The sequence below is a fragment of the Callithrix jacchus genome, chromosome 13, assembly GCF_049354715.1.
Source record: "Callithrix jacchus isolate 240 chromosome 13, calJac240_pri, whole genome shotgun sequence".
In the NCBI taxonomy this organism is placed as follows: Eukaryota; Metazoa; Chordata; class Mammalia; order Primates; family Cebidae; genus Callithrix; species Callithrix jacchus.
Window position 1 is genome coordinate 90,148,222 of NC_133514.1, and position 19,916 is coordinate 90,168,137.

At 39.4% G+C, this 19,916-nt stretch overlaps 1 protein-coding gene across 8 annotated transcripts in view; it reads right to left on the reverse strand.

Moving 5' to 3' along the window:
• Nucleotides 1-3,339: 3,339 nt before the first annotated feature.
• HDHD2 (haloacid dehalogenase like hydrolase domain containing 2) overlaps nt 3,340-19,916 on the reverse strand; it is a 48,014-nt gene continuing 31,437 nt past the window's right edge. For all 8 annotated transcript variants that reach the window (XM_035270972.3, XM_035270976.3, XM_035270975.3 and 5 more), the window contains 3 exons: nt 11,000-11,216; nt 8,907-8,970; nt 3,340-4,717 (listed from right to left, as the gene is read on the reverse strand). In XM_035270972.3, coding sequence (XP_035126863.1) covers nt 4,614-4,717; nt 8,907-8,970; nt 11,000-11,216 — 385 coding nt within the window. In that variant the 3' untranslated portion in view covers nt 3,340-4,613. The remainder of the gene's footprint in view (nt 4,718-8,906; nt 8,971-10,999; nt 11,217-19,916) is intronic.

The window sequence follows — 19,916 nt, forward strand, 5'->3', positions numbered from 1 at the left end:
TTATCCACTGAAACCTTCTTTTGTGGGCTGACCCTGTGGGTTTGCATTTTACTCCTTTTACTCTTATTTTGGTGTGGCTTTGAGAAAAAGAGAACAACACATATGACTAACCTGCTATATTTTGTCTCTATGATTACTTTTTAAAGTAGATTAGAAGTGTATGTCTAAGTTTACATAGGAGATTGGCCTGATAGCTGTTGGAGGAAAGTTTAATATATTTTCTTCCAAAGCAGAGGTCACAGCCCACAGGCCTACAGAAACATGGAATGTAGTAGCAAATGGAGAAGATGGATGTAAGGCAAAGCAGAGGTGGAGATTGGTGAGCCAGAAAGGGCTAGGGACTCTCTGAAAGACATAGTAATGACTGCTCCAGTTGAACATGGAAATTTGGACCTAGCATAGCCAGTTCTTCCCTTCTTCCTAGAAAACCAAGTAGATGATTTGCATTAGAATCTCCCGATGTTCAGATGTTGGCAATCAACGTTAACTATATACCTGTAGAATTCTCATGGCCTGCTCCCACTCACCTTTAAAAGCCTTTCTTGGTGAATCATACTTACCTAAAGTAACCGCATTCCTGTTGGGCTTAGTCTTCATCTCATTCAACAATCTCTCATTGTATTAGGTAGCTGTGTATATATGCATGTATTTCTGTTTGCCCCTCCAAATGTAAGCTCCACACTTGGAGTATTTTTCATTGCCACTGAATGAAAAATTCTTTAAATTGGCATAGGCCAAAGGCTATCTGAGCACTGTCTCTGACTACTACTCCCATGCATTTTGCTCACTGCCCATGATCTTAGAGGACTTACATAACCATTTTGAACTTGTTAGAGCCCTTTGTATTGTTATATATTTTTATATATGTTAATTTCCCAACTAAAAGACATGTATCTTAGGAGCCACAGCTGTATTCTCTCCATCTCCCTTATGCTTTACTCACAGGGAACATTAAATATCTGCTTTTCTTGGGAACATCAGCTAGTGAAATAAACAGGAGTTGAGCTGTGTATGACATAAAGCACTGGAAAAAGCATTCAAACTGTTTGAAACAAATGATTTCTGGTGCTTTGGCACCCTCATTACTGCTCCTTAAAGACAGCAACATGACTTGGGATAGGAAGCCTTGATGGCTGGTATAATACAGAAGTCACCAAAGGTCTTGTGCATTTAGGCTAAAAAAAGCTTTTGTGACTTATGTCAAATAAACATGATAATGCAAACACAGCCCTCTGCAAACAACTGCTAATACGACAAAAGGATTTTACTGCTCAAGGCAGTGTTTTAATGAAATAGATCAGTGTCGCTTTTTAAATTCTTTATTACAGGTGCCCAAGGACTTCAGTTTTATCCTACACGAACACATATTGATCCAAAAACCAATTGAACACAATCAGCGTGGGTGTTTTAACTTCCCTGTCCAACACACTACTGTTGAGTTCCAAAATGTGGGACTATGTGTGAAGTGACAGACATTATAATTCCATGGGAATTTCTGATGTCACAGCTATAGGTAAAGTTTGATGGAACTGTCACTTAGAGTGAGGTGGGTTAGCCCCCTTTTTTTTTCCTAGCCATTATGATTAACTCTCGCAGATGCAGAATGCATGGTAGTCAGAGCTACTGCAACCTGTGGCTGACTTTGGGGGTGTGAGTGGAGGGGATGGTACAACCATCTGTCCTCCCCTGGACTGGAGTTCTTGCCCTGATCCACACTCCTGGTTCACAGCAGATGTGGGGCACTCAACTCCTTACAGTTGATGTTTAATAACCTGCCCAGTCCCAAGGTGTTATATGGTCCCTTTTCTGGCCCAGGGCAGGATTATAATAAAACTGATGCAAACTCCATCCTTGAGGTTAATACCAGAGAGTGCTTGACATGGGAAAGACAGAAAATGAAGGCTTTTGGAAACTTCAGTTACCAAATTTCCTCCACAAGGCCAAGGCAGTCTAACCAGCTGAGACTAACATGGATTAGAATGTTTAAGATGTTTAGTTATTCTCATGAATTTTTCTGTGGGCCGGTCAGTTAGCAAGCCCTATATAATACTTGTTAAATATCTCAAACTAAGATTTTCAGGGCCCACAGGGATAAAGTGGAATGGAAGAAAGGAAAGAAGCCATTTCTCCTGGCTGGGTCCATCATACTCAGGAGACCTTTACCCTCTTCACTTCCTGGCCCATCAATGATGTTCACTTCTTGGTTTTACTGCTAACCTGTCTCCAGAGCATCTGATCCATTACTCCCAAGTGTTTATTTAATGGGGCCTCCCCTACAGGTAACTTTAAGACAACAAGTTTAAAATGAACATTTTTCTCCTGTCCACTCAAAGCTATGCTTTCTAGCCTTAAATTCCTATGATATTTAGTTTTTATTGGTTCAGTATCCATCTGAGTGCTTACCTGTGTTGCAGCAGATATAGAAAAGAATGATGAAACTCAAATATAACTGGGTAGCAAAATTAAAAGAAAAATGAGATACAGTCCTGTCTAGAGGGGAGAAGAGCATGTGAAGACCTAAGTACACTTTTAAAGTGCCACATGGACATGAAGGAGGGGATGCCTCACCCCATCCTGCAGTCACGGACGACATCAGAGGATAGGAATGTCAAGTTAGATCTTCAGTGTTCTTGAGTAATGTGTATTCTTCTTAGCTCTTCAACTAGAAAGGATCCTTGAGGAAAAATATTTTTCTTAATATGCTTATTTCCCACCATAATCTGGGCACTCAGTGCACAGCAACTAGCAAACACTTGATAATGGTTAGGCCAAGGCATCACTGACCCAGGCATCCAATCGATAGGCCAAAGTTGAAGGCAGCCCACACACCAGGCACCACAGAGCTCTTTACCCACAGGCTGAGCTCTCTCACTGTGTGGCTTTGCTATGAAGAAGTCTAAATGCAGTATAGAATTTTTTTTTTAATCCTCAGGAAGAGTTTCTCCACTGAGATAAATGTAAAGATAAATTCTATCAACCTTTTTCAGATTGTTAAATGTGGACAGTACTGCTTCATCATCATCACCACCACCACAAATGCAGAGCACTTACCATTTACCCAATTATATTATAAGTACTTAACATGTAGTTCATCCATGTAATACTCACACCAACCCTATGTGGTCCATTTTATGGATAAGGAAAAGAAGGCATGAGAGGTAAGGTGACTCGCCCAAGGCCAGAAAGCTAGTTACACGTGGACCAGGGTCCAGAGTCTATGTTCTTAGCCATTCCACTCATCCTTCTGATTTGGGGTGGTAGTCATACCATATCTGTCTTTTGCACTCTGGGATATATAAGTACTAAGGTGAGGCATTTGCAAAAACAAAAACACAGTGCTCACCAAACTACCATTTATTTAGCTTTGTTCCCTCCCATCCAACTCTGCTGATCTCTAAACAAGCATCAAAACCCGAAGCTTAATAACATCAGTGTGAGCTTCAGTAAGGTGAACACTACAATGATGTACAATTACATCCTAATAATTCAATGCCCAAGAGCCCCGTAAAACAACTGCAAAGGCCCAGGATTATCACAATATGCAAATGCACTAGGAAAATCATTACCTATTAGTCCCCTTCATTTTGGTGGGTTTAACATGAGAAGAATAATCCATGCTACAAGACGAGATTTCATTTTACAGCTGTAGTAACCAAGTACATAAAAGCTTGAATCTGTCCCAATAGCTTCCAAAAAATTTTTCCCATAGTGTCAGAGGCAAAAATAATGAAATCTTGCAAATGTACAGTTAATAGGACCCTAATGGACACTAACTTCAAAAACGCATGGTCTATAAGACATTAAAGGCTTGATTCTAGTTTCTGTACTGTTCCTGTTAATAACAATGTCTAATTAAAACATCTGTAAAATACTGATAGTTTTAATTTTACATAAAATTTCCAAAACAACTGTTACACAGTATAATAGGTATCTGCAATGAATAGGTTATTAATGGAAATATTATTTTAAATTAAAATCTGGTTCTAAATTTAAATTAGTCATCTCTGGCTAATCAAGAGATAAAGAAGTCACCAGTGTTGGAAAAACAGTAGAAAATTTAGTTTTCAACATCTGTTAAAGCAAATTCACTGTATCACTTGGTCTAAAGGACAATTCACTTTGCTGCTTCTGTCTTCTCCATTTAGCACTTCTGATGGATTTCACAGTTGAACTCAATATTAGAACTAAGGTCTAATGCACCTTTTAATACATTACTTTATAACTTAAAACCCACTGTTCAACTTTATTCACAGTCAGAATTCTTCCCTCCCTGTTTTCCAGTGAGGAGACAGCAGAGAACAATCTTCCCTGCGGTAGCTTCTCCCTCTCAGCCCCGCCTAACCTGATGAATATTTTAAAAGGAATGGCACAAAATCTCAGCTTTCCCTTTCTTTGGGTCTCATCTTCAGTTACAAAATAAAAGGGATTAGCAAGGCTTACTGGCGGGCTGCAATTCAATACTCTTCTTTCTAATTAATGCACAATAAAGGAGGGTTAAAAAGTGATCAGCACTAACTGGGATGTGTCTACCGATACTGGCACTGAGTTGGTAAGGGAGTCATTCCAGGCAAGAAGAAGCTGCGTTTCATGTCGCTTCAGATGCACACAGTGTTTCACAGTAGGTGCTGCAGAATGTGGTCCACAGCATGAGGGAAACTCTCACAAGTTAAGTAAGGAGGTGGATTAATTTTTTCTTCATCTGCTGCTCGATATTTCCCTGAAATGAAAGTAAAGCCAGTAAACAGAGGCTACCACTAAAAGGCTAAATTAATCATACCCCATGAGCATCTGGGTCATCACAGAACCACCCGTACAATTATGAGAGAATCAGGGGCCACACATCTCACAAATCACCTTTTACTGTGGCTTCAGGATGTAAAATAAGGCAATTCAAAGAAATGTCACATTCAGCCTTTCCCCAGGCCCTCTGGTCATTCACAATGGACTGCCACAGGTACTGGGATATCTGACAGTTTAAGGTCCCCTTCACATATCCACAGCTGATGAAATCATTTTCTTTCCCCTACCCTCAGCCCTAAAGATAGATTGGTGATTAAATCAATGTTTTAAAATGGAAGCCCGGACCCCAGAAGGCAGAGGCCTCATCCTCTCCCAATGGCAACTGGGAAGAGGATGTGCTGCTGCCATGCACAGATCCAGGGAGCTTGGCGGATGACAGCGCCCCGGGGTTGGGTGGGAAAGTGACGGATGCTCGAAGGCCTGAGGCCAGGCAGGACAGGCCACCTGGCAGGCATCAAGCAGCAGGCTCACTGCCTTACTCTCCCCAACCCTGGAATTCAAGATGGCCTGCTGTTCCTAGCACCTGGCACAAAATTTAACACCCCAACACAGCAGAGGAACCATTCCACAGTGGTCACAAAGAGCTTTTACAAACATTAAGTCAGAAGGTGCACGGTCCTTAGTTAAAGACCCTTTAATGGGTCCCAGTGCCCTTCAGAAAGAATACAAAATCTCTACTGCTGCTTACCATGTCCTTTGTCATGCAGCCCCAGCAACCCTCTCACCTAAGCATGTGCTACTGGTTCACCAGGCTGCAGTCCTAGGCTGGACCTGGCTCTTCTGAGGGCCTCCATACCTGCCATTCTCTTGGCATTCGCATTCCATTCTTCTCACCTGACTACCTCCTTCATGCTTCAGGTCAGATCCCACATTCCCATACAAATTAAACCCCCTCCCTGTTATTTACCTTGTTCTTCGCCTCCACAACATTTACAACCATTTGTAATTATGCATTTATTTAACATCTGTCTCTCATTTAAAAAGACTAACTTCTTTGAGAGCAGGGACTATACCTATTACACATCCCACTGTATTCTAAGTACCTAATATGGTGACTAGCACATAGTAACCATCCTGTAAGTATCTTTTTAAAAAATGAATGGAGGGAAGAAGAGAGGGGAGGGAGGGAGGAAATGCAGACAGCTCCTGCCCTGTAGGCACCAGGGCTGCCTCTGCCCTTCACCTTTCTCCTTGCTCTCTCATCCCTTTGTGGTCTCTGTTGTTGATTCTTCTGCCCTTCCCAGTTTTCTCTGCCTAAACTCAGCTCTTTCAATAACAGACCCACTGTTTTCTACAACTGCTTCTGTAAGAGGCTTTGCCAGACAAATACAAAGCCTGAAAACCCCTCTTTTCCACATCTTTGCATCATGGTGGAGACGCTTCCTGTCTTATCTTACTGATTATAACTTCTTACAGGAAGGGAGCCAGCATCAAGTGTACCAAGGTAATTAATATACACCTCACTCTCATTAGCACCCTCAAGGCACCTGTCCCCACAGCAAATTTTACTGCCAGCTTTCTTCTCAAGCTTTAACATCATTAAGCATAAACACCTTTACAAGGTTTCTATTTGGTCTCACAGGTAAGTTAATGACTAAATATTAGTATATGACTTACTTTCTAGATCCAGTGGTCTAAGAGACAAATAAATAAGCTTCCTGGCTGTGAAGTTAAAGGCTTCTGCTCAGTCTGGCTCTGCAAGTGGGGTTTCTAAAGTATAAATTGACAAAAGTGGCTGAGGTATATGTTCTAGTTCCTGCACCTAGCACTGTGCTTGGCACACAGCAGGGGCTCAATAACGTTTGCTGAGTGAATGAAGCAGCCTGCATTGCTCATGGCTGACTCATTCACTGCAGCTGCCTGTGCTTTCATGGATGGATAAATGATGAATGGAGGGAAAAAACAGGATGCTATGTTAATGATATATGAAGGCAAAGAAAGATCCTATTTTTTTTTCTAGATGACTGTTTCACATGTTAAACAGAAATAAATTCTGGTTAGGACTAGTCAAAAATCTTTATTATCAAATAACTGAGCAAATGTATACTGAGGATCTACCTCGTGCTACCCCTTGAGAAACAAAATTACTCAAAATGATTCACAAAAAGCACTTGTTATTGAATATGAATTAAAATATTTAAGGTAATTTTCAACAATGGGAAGCCTAGCACTTGTCCACTGCACTGAGTTAAAATTTATCAATGTAGCTGGCTGTTCCACATGTTTTTAGAACAGAAGGGTTATTCATGATTTTTCTGACCAAAGATCAATGGTACAGATATGCCTGTTGCCGTGAGCCATAATTAGTTGATTTACTAATTACACATTTTAGTTGATTGTGTTTATGCTGAGTGCTTCTCAAAGACTAAACTGATGACTGTGAAAGGCCGGTTGCAACCAAATGCCAGTCAGAAAAGACAACAGAGCCAGTGGAGACCAGCCAGGGGAGCTGGGCCCATCAAGACACTGGCAGAAATACCATTTTGAAGCTTAGTGTAAATCCTAATTACATGAACTTAAAAAAAGAAAAAGAAAAAGAAAAGAAAACGTTCATGTGAATAATACACAAGTAAAAATAGTTATCTAAGGATTTCTTCAATAATCAGAAAATAAAACTGGAAAAGGCAGGAATCTGAAAACAAAGGTACATGGAGGTTGATGAGTGTGGCTACTTTTCCAGACTTTAATTCATTCTTCCGTTTCTACTTACATCACAGGGCTGTTATGTTCCTGGGAAGGTGGTCATTTTGACTGAGACATTTAAACAAACCCACTGTGTTAATTTTAGAGTGACTGGTGCTACTATCTGTTCACTTCAGGCCCCAGGAACAAGCAGACAGTGTTTTCACTCTTTATACAGGCCTTTGCCACATACTTCTTATTCAATTGTAGCTCCACCTACATTTGTTTCTATTTGAAATTCAAAACATTTCATGCAACCACATTTTCTTGAACACACATCACAGACACTTTTTCTAAAAAATTTCCCAGTGGTAACTCTTCTTTGACTTTATGTTTAAATATTCCCTTCTGTAAACAGCCTATTAAATAGTTTTACTACTATGATATGAAACCAGACAAATGAGCTCACAGAGACATCTATGGAACCACTTATCTGCTATTTGATTTATAAGAGTCTGATAACAATTCTTGGACAAGATTTCTGGCTGTCATATGCTGTTAATTCCAAATGCAGCAGGTGCCATTTGAGGGACAGCATGCAGGGGAAGAAGGGCTTTTCATTATAATGGTAACAGCTCATTAAGTTCCCAATGCAATAATACTCAGCCCTACTCACAGATCTTATGCCCGTTCCTTCTTTACCTCGAAAGGACTTTATGATCACACTGTACACAGGATCATAATCTATGAGGGCAAGAAGGGACCACCAGCCCAATCCCATCATTTTTACAGGGCCTGAAGAGGGGAAGAGCCTTGACCCAAGTCTCACACAGTTAGTTAATGCAGAGCTTAGACCAGGACCCAAGGCACTTAACCAGTCTATGGTAGTCATAATACTGTATTAGCGAATCCTCCCCAATAAGGTCTTTCCTTTTTCTTAAATTTATTTGAGATACCATATAGAGCAAACCTAATTGTGGTGCAGGAAATAATTCCTAACCTTTTGCTCACTACAAACAATGAGCAAAGAAAAAAAACAGTTTTTAGAATATTTTTGTAAATGTTCAAACATTAACACAAAGGATCAGATTACTTAGCTGGCCAGTTCCTAAAGAGATCAGTATCTTTAGGATAGCCAGCAAGAAAATAAAAGGTATTTTTACAGAGCACCACAATCCATGGTCCTTTGCTCCATTCCTCTGTGGTGAATAGTACATCCAGGAAATCATATAAATGCTGTCAACCATGAATGGTTATCTCTGGGAAGGTGTTAAAATACCTCTGAGCCCCGATCTTCCTGACTTTGTACAGCACAGGCCCCTCCCCAATTGTTTCCTATAATCTTAAGCCATTTTATTTTTGCTTTGTGGCAGAAAGAGAATAAAAGTGCCCAGGGCTCTGCCATTTCTGCAAAGACTGTTCTTTAAGCAACTGTGTATTCTACTATTCTGTTTTAGAAAATGCTTTATACAGAAGATACATACCAGTCTTTACTAAGATGCCCAGCATGCCAGCATCCTGAGCCCCACCAACATCATCCCTGCAATCCTAGAAAAGCATAAAGGAAGTATTTAGTCCACTGTCTTCAGTAAGCTAGCCAACAAACCTTACCAACTGATTTATTAGGCTAGGATGTCCAACTGTAATGCCATGTTTTTTTAATTAAAATAGAAGAGAAGATGTGAAAGGTGAATCCATATGTAGTACTCTAAGGAAGCATTCCAAGTTTGGAAAGGGAAGTATCTCAGAAGTGGAAGGTATACAATAGAGTAGTAATCCTCATAACCAGACACAGCAAGCTATGATTCTCCATCTTTGCTACATCTACATCTATTTATCTCCCTGTTAAACGGATAATGGAAAAATGCATTCTATCCATTTGGCAGTAAATAATTCAACTGCAGACAGTGAATGAGCTACACTCGGAAGATAGCTTTCCTGTGGACCATGTAGTATATTATCCTCACTTTCCATCCCATTGTCCTAACAGGTAGCATCAAGTTAAATCCAGACACTTAGACTCTGACTGTCTAATGTCCGTTTCACACTAGGGAATAACAGATCTGTCTGAAAAAGAAGCTCCTCTTTCTAGTTATTATTCAAGACAAGGATAAATATACTTGGTTAACTGTGATGATGAATCCAAGGTAACTAAAATTCCAAGGACCAAAAGAAACATCAAAAAAATTAATCTTGCCACCTCATGTCTATAAGCATGATTGATTCAGACTATGCCTGAAGAAACTTTTTTTCCTTAAAAACCCTTAATATTGTTCAGCAACAGCTCTTGAAAATGAGTTTCAGAATGTCAAAATCCTCATTCAAGGTCCAACTTCAAACCTTTCCTGTTACAGCGAAACTTGCCCTGTTGAAGAACAGAGATGGGGCAGAAGAGTAAGGGAGATGGGAAAAAGTGAATGTGGGAAAAGAAGGGGGGAAACTACCACTTTCCTGGATAACCAACAATCCTCCATGCAGCTGAACACAGCTGTTGCATCCATTCCCACCTCTCATCCTGTCCCAGGGCGAGCATCTCCTGGGATAAAGAATTCTGAAGTCTCCAGCTCAAATAACCACTTCTTTAGACACATTTAAGGAAGCTAAAGGCTTGCCAAGAGGAACACGTGTGACTAAAAATGACTAAAAAGATAGTTTCTCAAAATACTAGTGAGCACAGTGATTATCCTATTAAATTTTAAGTGAATGATTATCAAAACAGAAGATAAAATCAGGAAGACTGTGATACATTTTCACCATCAGGAGTTAGGAAGGGAGTCCCAAACTCAAGTTCTACTTCCAACTGTGCTAATTAGCTATGGGAATTCAGGGTTGGAGATTCACCTCTTTGGGCTTCGGTTTCCCAGTCTATGAAATGAGAGTTTTGGACCAGACATCTGTGATGATCCCTCCCAGCTTCATATGTTGTTATTTAAAAATTGAAATATAATTTTGGCCACCAACTTACCATGTGCCAGTGTGCTTTCCAGCTCTTTTCCCATCATGACATATGTGGGAATTATGTTTGCCTAGTACACTGAGGTAAACTGACAAGGTGCTCACAGCCACAGATGACCAGACAGGGCCTCTAATCATCCCAGGCTCAGTCCTGCCACTAAGGGCTAAGGTGATCGATATCTTTAGCTATTTGTGGCACACAGATAGAGAAGTTCTTTCATAAAGCATGGAAGAGAAAAAACAGTAGTGATAGAAATCTTTGGTATAGGTTCTCATTCGTGTAGAGGTTTTCCTCAAAAAGACATTTAAGGCATTCAGTTCACTTGCAATATAAATAGTTTTTTGAATTATATATATATAAATATATTTATACATATTTTAGGAGTTAACCATATATATAACACACAAATCTCCCATTACACTATGAAGAAATGTCAGAAATAATAAAAATTTCAGTTCTTTAAAAGAATACCACTGACAGGAAACCTCATTTTATAGGTAGCCATTTACACTGTCTACACTGTCAGTAACAGACTGTCCCCTTCCCTAAAGCAGTGTTTCCAAGCTGGCTCTCCCAGCATGGCAGGTGAGCCGGGAGCACCTCCTGGGTTCTTCTACTTACATCTCCTATCATGACTGCGTCCTCAGGTTCACAGCCAGTGCCCCGCAATGCTTCCAAAAAGAACGTCTTCTCTGGTTTTCCCACGACTGTGGCTTTGGTATCTGTGGCATACTCTAAAGCAGTCACAAATGGTCCAGGCCCCAGGGCTAAGCCATCTTTCCTCTTGTAATACCTGGCTTTGTGGATTGCTATCAGAGGTGCTCCATCCAGGAGTAACCTAGAGAGGGCAACAACAACAAAAGGAAACTGGCTGAAAGCAAGGCTTTTATGTCTGGAATGAATGTCAGACTTACAAAGTGGCTTTATTCACACCTAAAGAAACAAACAGTTTCTTATTAACTTTTAATGACTTGCTGTCTTCTAATGAATTCACAAAGAACTGCTGGGAATTACACTCAGATACACTAAAGAAAGGTGACAGATTATTAAATTTGGGATTGCTTCAACCTTTTACCTTTAGTGGTTTCAGACACTTTACCCAAATCACCAGGGAAAGAGAATTAAGAGAACTAACGCAAATAAGACACTCAAGGGAAGAAGCTTAACTTAATGAGACAAGTTGTTTCAGCCTTCCCCAATGGTAGGCAGGAGGCTCCTGAGCCTTTTACAATACTATGCAAGTGTTGCTGCAGTGACATATTAACTCCTAAAATATATGGACTCCTGTTTCTTCTACTTAAAATATAAGTTTCTTTTTAATTAAGAAATTTTTAATGAAGTGTTTCACAAAGAGTTTCTGCTTACATTTTTTCTTTTTTTACCTTTTGACTGCTTTCAACATTATTTTGCAAATCAGGCCATCTTCCCTGAAGAACAAGATCTACCTCCCCCTTCCCTATGAGGTCCCTTCCTTGTCCTGATATAGGACAAACAATACTCTCACATCAAACAAAAGGACATAAAGAGTTTTCTCATTGTTTTGATAAGCAAATTCTACATATAGCTAAGAGAGTCCTCATTAATGACTCAGGCAAAACAACAAAACAAGTCAAGAAGTTTAATATTCATTTTCCAGCACCCAACCTAAAACTGCCATCCATCACAATCATACAGCCTTTAGTCACATGACAGAAGTACGCACGTGTTATCATCTAATGGCATGCGGGACATGATATATTTCTTAAACTGCTTTTAAACAATGTAATAATTGATCTTACTAGCTTAATTTACTTTAGGTCATATACTTGGTTAAAATATTTAGTATGTCCATCAAGGAAGAATTCATCATATCTTGCCCTTCACAATTATGAGTAATTAAGCCTTCAACCAATGAAACTGTTAAATTATTTTTGTCAGTGGGCATGGAGATGCCTTCCTGTGGGAGATGCAGAATTCAGACATTTATGATTAAATATTTTATTAAGTAAAACCAATACTATTACAGGGCCTTACTGTTAGTTACTACAAATTGCTCACAGCTCTGGACAGATCCTTCAAATTTATTCACTAATATGAATACAAATTTATTTCTTAAAGCTGCTCTTGAAATACAACCATTAGGAAACCTGGCAAAGCCATTTTGTTGGCCTTAAAGACCTACAGCTGACAGCAATGAGTTACTAACAGGTGACTTATCTGTCTTCTCTCCTGTCACCCCACCCCCAAGCCCACTTATTTGCTACTCTACCACGGAACTAGAATTCTTTATGCAACAGACCTCAAAATTGCTTTCCACTTAAACAGCTAAACTGGAAACTCATTTGATTTAGCTTTGTTAATATTTTATTATATATTAACTGGGAATAAGACTTATCAGCTTGATTGATGTGTGTACTTAATTCCCAGGCAGTACTTTAGTGCCTTCCCTGGAAGAGCTGAAACTGTGGGTTCCTCTACACTTCTCTAAATGGGAGCTGGTTCTACAAGAGGCTAGAGAAGATGTACATCTCTCAGGGAAGCAGTTCTTCCTTCTAACCTGTTCTGCTCTGCAGAGTATAAGCTTTACTGAATCTTTGAACAGCCAAGGCATATTGAGGACGGACTGAAAAGTAAATGTTCTCTAGGACACAGATTAAAAGATATTTTATAGTTAAAACATTTTTTAAAATATAAAATAGAGCCACCCCAATACTTGGAGTATTTTTGTACTTACTACACAGGCAACAAAAGGCTGGCTGTGACTATGGCTTGTCCCCCCAAAAATTCATGTGTTGGGAAATTAATTCCCAGGGCAACAGTGTTGAGATGGAGGATCTTTAAGAAGTGACTAGGTCATGAGAGCTCTACCGTTACTGAGGAAGTGGGTTAAGTTATTGCAAAGTGGGTTCCTGATCAAAAGGATGAGTTTGGCCCCTTCCCTCTCTTGCGTGCGTGCTCTCTTGACCTTCTGCCTTCTACCACGGAAGGATGATGCAGCAGAAAGGCTTTCCCCCGGTGCAGGACCTTCAACCTTGGACTTCCCAGCCTCCAGAACTATAAGAAAGAACTCTGTTCTTTAAAAATTGCTTGGTCTGAGATATTGTTATAGCAGCACAAAATAGAAAAATACAGTTGTTTTTAATAGAGATAACATGTCAGCAGGAAATCTGAAAATTTTCTAACTATAAGTCAGTTAAAGGCCAGGCATGGTGGCTCATGCCTGTAATCCCTGCACTTTGGGATACCAACGTAGGAGGCTCACTTGAGGCCAGGATTCCAGACCAGTTAGAGAGACTCCATCTCTAAAAATAACATATATGTAATTATTATGATTATAAGAAATAATTAGGTGACTTTGTTGTGATACTCATTTTATTGCAGTGGTCTGCAACCAAATCCAAAATATCTCATAGACATGCCTATATTTGGGAGAATGTTAGGCTAGTTTTTGGGTTTTAGGTTTTTGCTTCTAGAGCAAGTCACATAATTATTTCTTATAATAATTAAATATATATTACATATATAATTGTTTTTTAAAGGCAAAAGAAGGCCTAATTCAAAAATTTCTGGCTATAAATTCCATGTAGGTGAATAAATAAAACTGTAAAAAAAAAATCCTAGCCAGGCAGCAGGGCTACCATATAAAAATCTCAGGCAGAGCAACAAGAGAAAGCTGAAGGGATGATTTAAGTTTAGAGTCACATGATTCCTTAAAGACCTAGAACCAGAAATACCATTTGACCCAGTAATCCCATTACCGGGTATATACCCAAAGGAATATATAGATCATTCTATTATACAGATACATGAATGCATATATTCACTGTAGCACTAGTCACAATAGCAAAGACATGAAATCAACCCAAATACCCATCAATAATAGACTGGATAAAGAAAATGTGGTACACATACACAATGGAATACTATGCAGCCATAAAAAGGAACGAGGTCATGCCTTTTGTAGGGACATGGATGGAGCTAGAAGCCATTATCCTCAGCAAACTAACACAGGAACAGAAACACTGAATGTTCTCACTTATAAGTGGAAGCTGAACAATGAGAACACATGGACACAGGGAGGGGAACAACACACACTCGGGCCTGTCGGGAGTGTTGGGGAGGGAGAGCATCAGGAAAAACAGCTAATCCCTGCTGGGCTTAATACCTAGGTGATGGGTTGATAGGTGCAGCAAATCACCATGGCACGTGTTTCCCTATTTAACAAACCTGCACATCCTACACATGGACTCCAGAATTAAAAAAAAAAAAATAAATAAACATAGAGTCACAGAGTATTACTGAAAGAGACCCAAAGGAACATCAAGTCCAAAGTGCCCTACTTTACAGATGAGATCATCTGACATGCTGGCATCAATCAAGGAGAGCTAAAGCCAGTGCTGGAACCCGGAACCTGAAAGCCCATCTGGCATTCTTCCAAATACTGGCATGTCGATGAGATTATTTTGGATTCAGCCACAGACCACCGCCATAAAGCAAGTATTGCAATAAAGTGAGTCACGTGAATTTTTTGGTTTTCCATAGTCTATGAGTATGCAACAGCATTGTTTCTAAAAAAAAAATACATATGTTAAATTAAAAATACTTCATTGCTAAAAATGCTAACAATCATCTGAGACTTCAGGGAGTCATAAGCTTTTTGCAGGTAGGTCTTGCCTCGATGTTGATGGGTGCTGATGGATCAGGATGGTAGTTACTGAAGGCTGAGTCACTGTGGCAATGTCTCAAAATAAGTCAACAATGAAGCTTGCTGCATCAATTTAATCTTCATGAAATAATTCTCTGTAGTAGGTGATGTTGTTTGACAGTTATTTTACCCACAACAGAACCTCTTTCAAAATTGTGAGCCAATCCTCTTAAGCCCTACTGCTGCTTTATCAGCTAAGTTTATGTAATATTCAAAATCTTTTGTTGTTATTTTAACAATGTTCAAAGCATCTTCACCAGGAATAGATTCCATCTCAAGAAACCACTTTCTTTGCTCATCCAAAAGAAGCAACTCCTCATCCATTCAAGCTTTATCATGAGATCGCAGCAATTCAGTCACATCTTCAGGCTCTACTTCTAATTCTAGTTATTTTGCTATTTCCACCGTATCTGCAGTTAATTCCTTCACTGAAGTCTTAAATCCCTCAAAGTCATCCATGAGGGTTAAAATCAACTTCTTTCAAGCTCCTGTTAATGTTAACATTTTGAACTCCTTTCATGAATCATGAATGTTCTTTCTTGATGGCATCTAGAATGATAAATCCTTTCTGGAAGGCTTTCCATTTTCTTCGCCCAGATCCATCAGAGAAAATCATTATCTATGGCAGCTATGGTCTTAGAAAATACATATTTTTAAATAATAAGACTTGAAAGTCAAATAACTCCCTGATCCATGGGTGGCAGAATGGGTGTTGTGTGAAGAGGCATGAAAACAACATTGATCTCCTGGCACATCTCCAACAGAGCTCTTGGGTGACCAGGCGCTTTGTCAATAAGCAGTATTATTTTGAAAGGAATCTATTTTTCTGATCAGTAGGTCTCAACAGTGGGCTTAGAACATTCAATAAACCATGATGTAAACAGATGTGCTATCACTCAGGCTTTGTTACTCCACTTATAGAACACAGGCTTTAACTTAAAGTCACCAGCTGCATTAGCCCCTAACAAGAGAGTCTGCTTGTCCTTTGAAGCCACTGACTTCTCCTCTCTAGCTATGAAAGTTCTAGGTGGCATCTTTTGCCAATGTAAGACTGTTTCATCTACATTGAAAATCTGTTGTTAAGTGTAGACATCTTTATCAATGATCATAGGTAGATTTTCTGGATAATAGGCTGTAACTTTTTTTTTTTTTTTTTTGAGATGGAGTCTCGCACTGTTGCCTGGGTGAGAGTGCAATGGCACAATCTTGGCCCACTGCAACCTCTGCCTCCCCAGTTCAAGCAACTCTCCTGCCGTGGCCTCCTGAGTAGTTGGAATTACAGGCATGCACCGCCACACCTGGCTAATTTTGTGTATATTTAGTACAGACAGGGTTTCACTATGTTGGCCAGGCTGGTCTCCAACTCCTGACCTTATGATCTACCTGCCTCAGCCTCCCAAAGTGCTGGAATTACAGACGTGAGCCACCGTACCTGGCCCACATGCTGTAGCTCCTATATCAGCAGTGGCTGCTTCATCTTGCCCTTTAATGCAAGTTTATGGAGACAGCTTCTTTTTTTAAACCTCATGAAACATCATCTACTAACTTCAAACTTTTCTTCTGCAGCTTCCTCACCTCTCTTAGTCTTCCCAGAACTGAAGAGACTTAAGGGAATGTTGTGGCTGGTTTGAGCTTCTATCCAGACCACTAAAACTTCTCCACATTAGTGATAAGGCTGTTTTGCTTTCTTATCATTTATGTGCTCACTGGAGTAGCACTTTTGATTTGCTTCAAGAACTTGGCTTTGCATTCACAACTTGGCTATTTGGCACAAGCAGCCTAGCTTTCAGCCTATCTCAGCTTTCAACATGCCTTACTAACCTTACTCATTTCTAGCTTCTGACTTTAAGTAAGAGACATATGACTCTTCCTTTCACTTAAACACTTAAAGGTCACTGTAGGGTTATCAATTGGTGTAATCTCAGTATCACCGTTTCTCAGAGAATAGGGAGGCCAGAGGAGAGGAAGAGAGACGGAACAGTCAGACACACAAAACATTAAATTTGCCATCTTACATGGGTGTGGTTTGTAGCTCCCCAAAGCAATTACAATAGTAATACCAAAGATCACTGATCACTATAATACATAATAATAATGAAAAGTGTGAACTATTGTCAAGAATTACCAAAATGTGACGCAGAGACACAAAGTAAGGACATGCTGTTGGAAATATGGTGCCGATGACTTGCTCAATGTACAGTTACTGCAAACTCAGATTGTTAAAAAAAAAATGCAGTATCTGTGAAGCGCAATAATGCAAAGTGCAATAAAAGGAGGTATGCCTGAACACTATGATGTCATTCTAAATAACTATTTTCCCTGAAGATGAAGCATGTGGAAATGAAATTATACTGCAGTTTAAACACCTACTATATGTCCAACATCAAACTGTTAAGTCCCTCTCACCCCACTCCCCAAAAGTGTTCCTTCCCCAATCTTTCCCATCTCAGTAATTTCTCCCAGTTACTCAAGCCAGAATCGTAGCAGTCATCCTTGATTTCTCACTTTCTCCCACCACCTCCACATCCCTATTCACTAGGAAATCCAGTAATTTCCAATTGGGAAACAAAAATTAAAATATCTCAAAACTGTCTTACTCCTTCACTGATCTTCCTGCATTTTACCCTTGACCTATTATTCCAATCCACTGTATAAACAATAGTGGGAGTTTTGAAAAGTGCAGATAGATGTGATCATGTCCCTTCCCTGCTCAAAATTCTTTAATAGCTTCTCACTGCAACCAGTAAAGTCCTTAGCACAGTCCTTGCCCTTTCTGCCCCTCACCCCACAACTTCCCAATCACTGACTGAGCTCCAGCCACGATACTCTGTTCTCACTTCCTCAAAAAATGTCAAACTCTTTCCTGCTTCAGCCTCCACATGGTGTCCCCTCTACTTGAAACGGTTCCCCATGGTTTTCACATAGATTTCTTCCACTCATTTGTGAGGTTTCAGCTTACATGTCAGTGAATCAAAGAAGTCATTTTCAATCTCTCTTTAAATAAAATGGACTCCCTCCTCACATCTGATTTCTATCTCAACCCCTTTTTTTCTTTGTATCACTCGCCACGATTGGTAATTTTTATCCTACTGTGTTTGGTCTGTCTTCCTCACTAGAATACAGTCTCCATAATGCCTATGAGTTGTACTCATCACTGTACTTCCTACTTAAAAAAAAAATAGCTCCCTGGTTTAAGCTATTTTCCTGCCTCAGCCTTCCAGGTAGCTGGGATTATAGGAACCCACCACAATGGGCTAAAAAAATTAGCCCAGCTAAATTTTTTTATTTTTAGTAGAGACGAGTTTTCACCATGTTGGCCAGGATGGTCTCAATCTCCTGACCTTGTGATCCTCCTGCCTTGGCCTCCCAAAGTGCTGGGATTATAGGCGTGAGCCACTGTGCCCGGCTATGATGACTATTTTTATATATAAGTATAGGAAATGTAATAACTATACTAAAAATAAATAATGGCAAGTAACTTCACATTTGTGGGCCTCAGTTTCAAATGAAGTGCTAAATTAGATCAGGGTTTTTCAGCACTACTATTTTAGGCCAGAAAATTCCTGTTGTGGGGGCTGACCTATATATTACATGGTATTTAGCAGCATCCCTGGTTTCTACCCACCATATGCCAGTAGCATCCCTCTCCCTCAGTTATGACAACCAAAAATTTCTCTAAATGTTACCAAATATTCCTTAGGGACAAAATTGTCCCTGATTGAGAATCGCTGAACTAAAGTAATGCCAAAGTGTTAACGTTCAACACATTTAAAAGTAATACCAATCAACTCAACAAACATAAACTATCAAAAGTTCAAATTAAAACTAGTGAATCATGAAAAATACCAAAGGAAAATCCCATTAACATTTAATTAATTGGAACCCCCAAAATACCTCCAATTTCACACCGACACAGTAATTCTCTCATTAATTACTGAAGAAAACATAATGAGTTTGTAAAGACTCCATGTTCCACATAAAATAGAAATCTAAGAATACTACACATCCAAAGTGAAAGATAAAATGAAAAATTAAAATAGAAGATCTTAAGACAACTTCAACACTGCTATTTCTAATTATAATCAGAATTTTAGAAAATCCCAAAGTTTTGAAGTCTTTGGGATTAAAAACAAACAAATACAGCTTATTGACCTAGTAAGAAATGCTGAAAGTGGTAAAATACTGAAAGTTCTACCCCTGAATTCAGAAGTAAGATAAGGCTATCTACTATCATCACATCTTTTTGGTAGTGTATTAGAAGTCCCAGACAGTGTAATAAAGCAAGAAAAATGAAAAGAATTTTAATATTGGAAGGAGACAAAATTGTCATTATCGTCTACAATTTTCTATGTAGAAAATGCCATCCAAAAGATTCTATTAATACAAAATTTTATTACCATTAGCAAGTAAGTGGAATACTGCTGGATACAATATTAACATACAAAACCCAATTAGCTTTCTATGTATTAGCAATGAACAAATAAAAATGAAATTTAACAAAATATAAGGCCAGATGCAGTGGCTCACACCTGTAATCCCAACACCCTGAGGGGTGAAGGCAGGTGGATCACAAGGTCAAGAGTTTGAGACCAACCTGGCCAACATGGTGAAACTAAACATACCATCTCTACTAAAAATACCAAAATTAGCCAGCATGGTGGCACATGCCTGTAAGGGAGGCTGAGGCAGGAGAATCGCTTAAACCTGGGAGGTGCAGATTGCAGTGAGCTGACATCACACCACTGCACTCAGCCTGGGCAACAAGGGCAAAATTCCACCTCAGAAAAACAAAAACAAGAATACAATTTACAATAGCACCAAACAACATGAAAGGTAAGAATTAATTTAACAAAA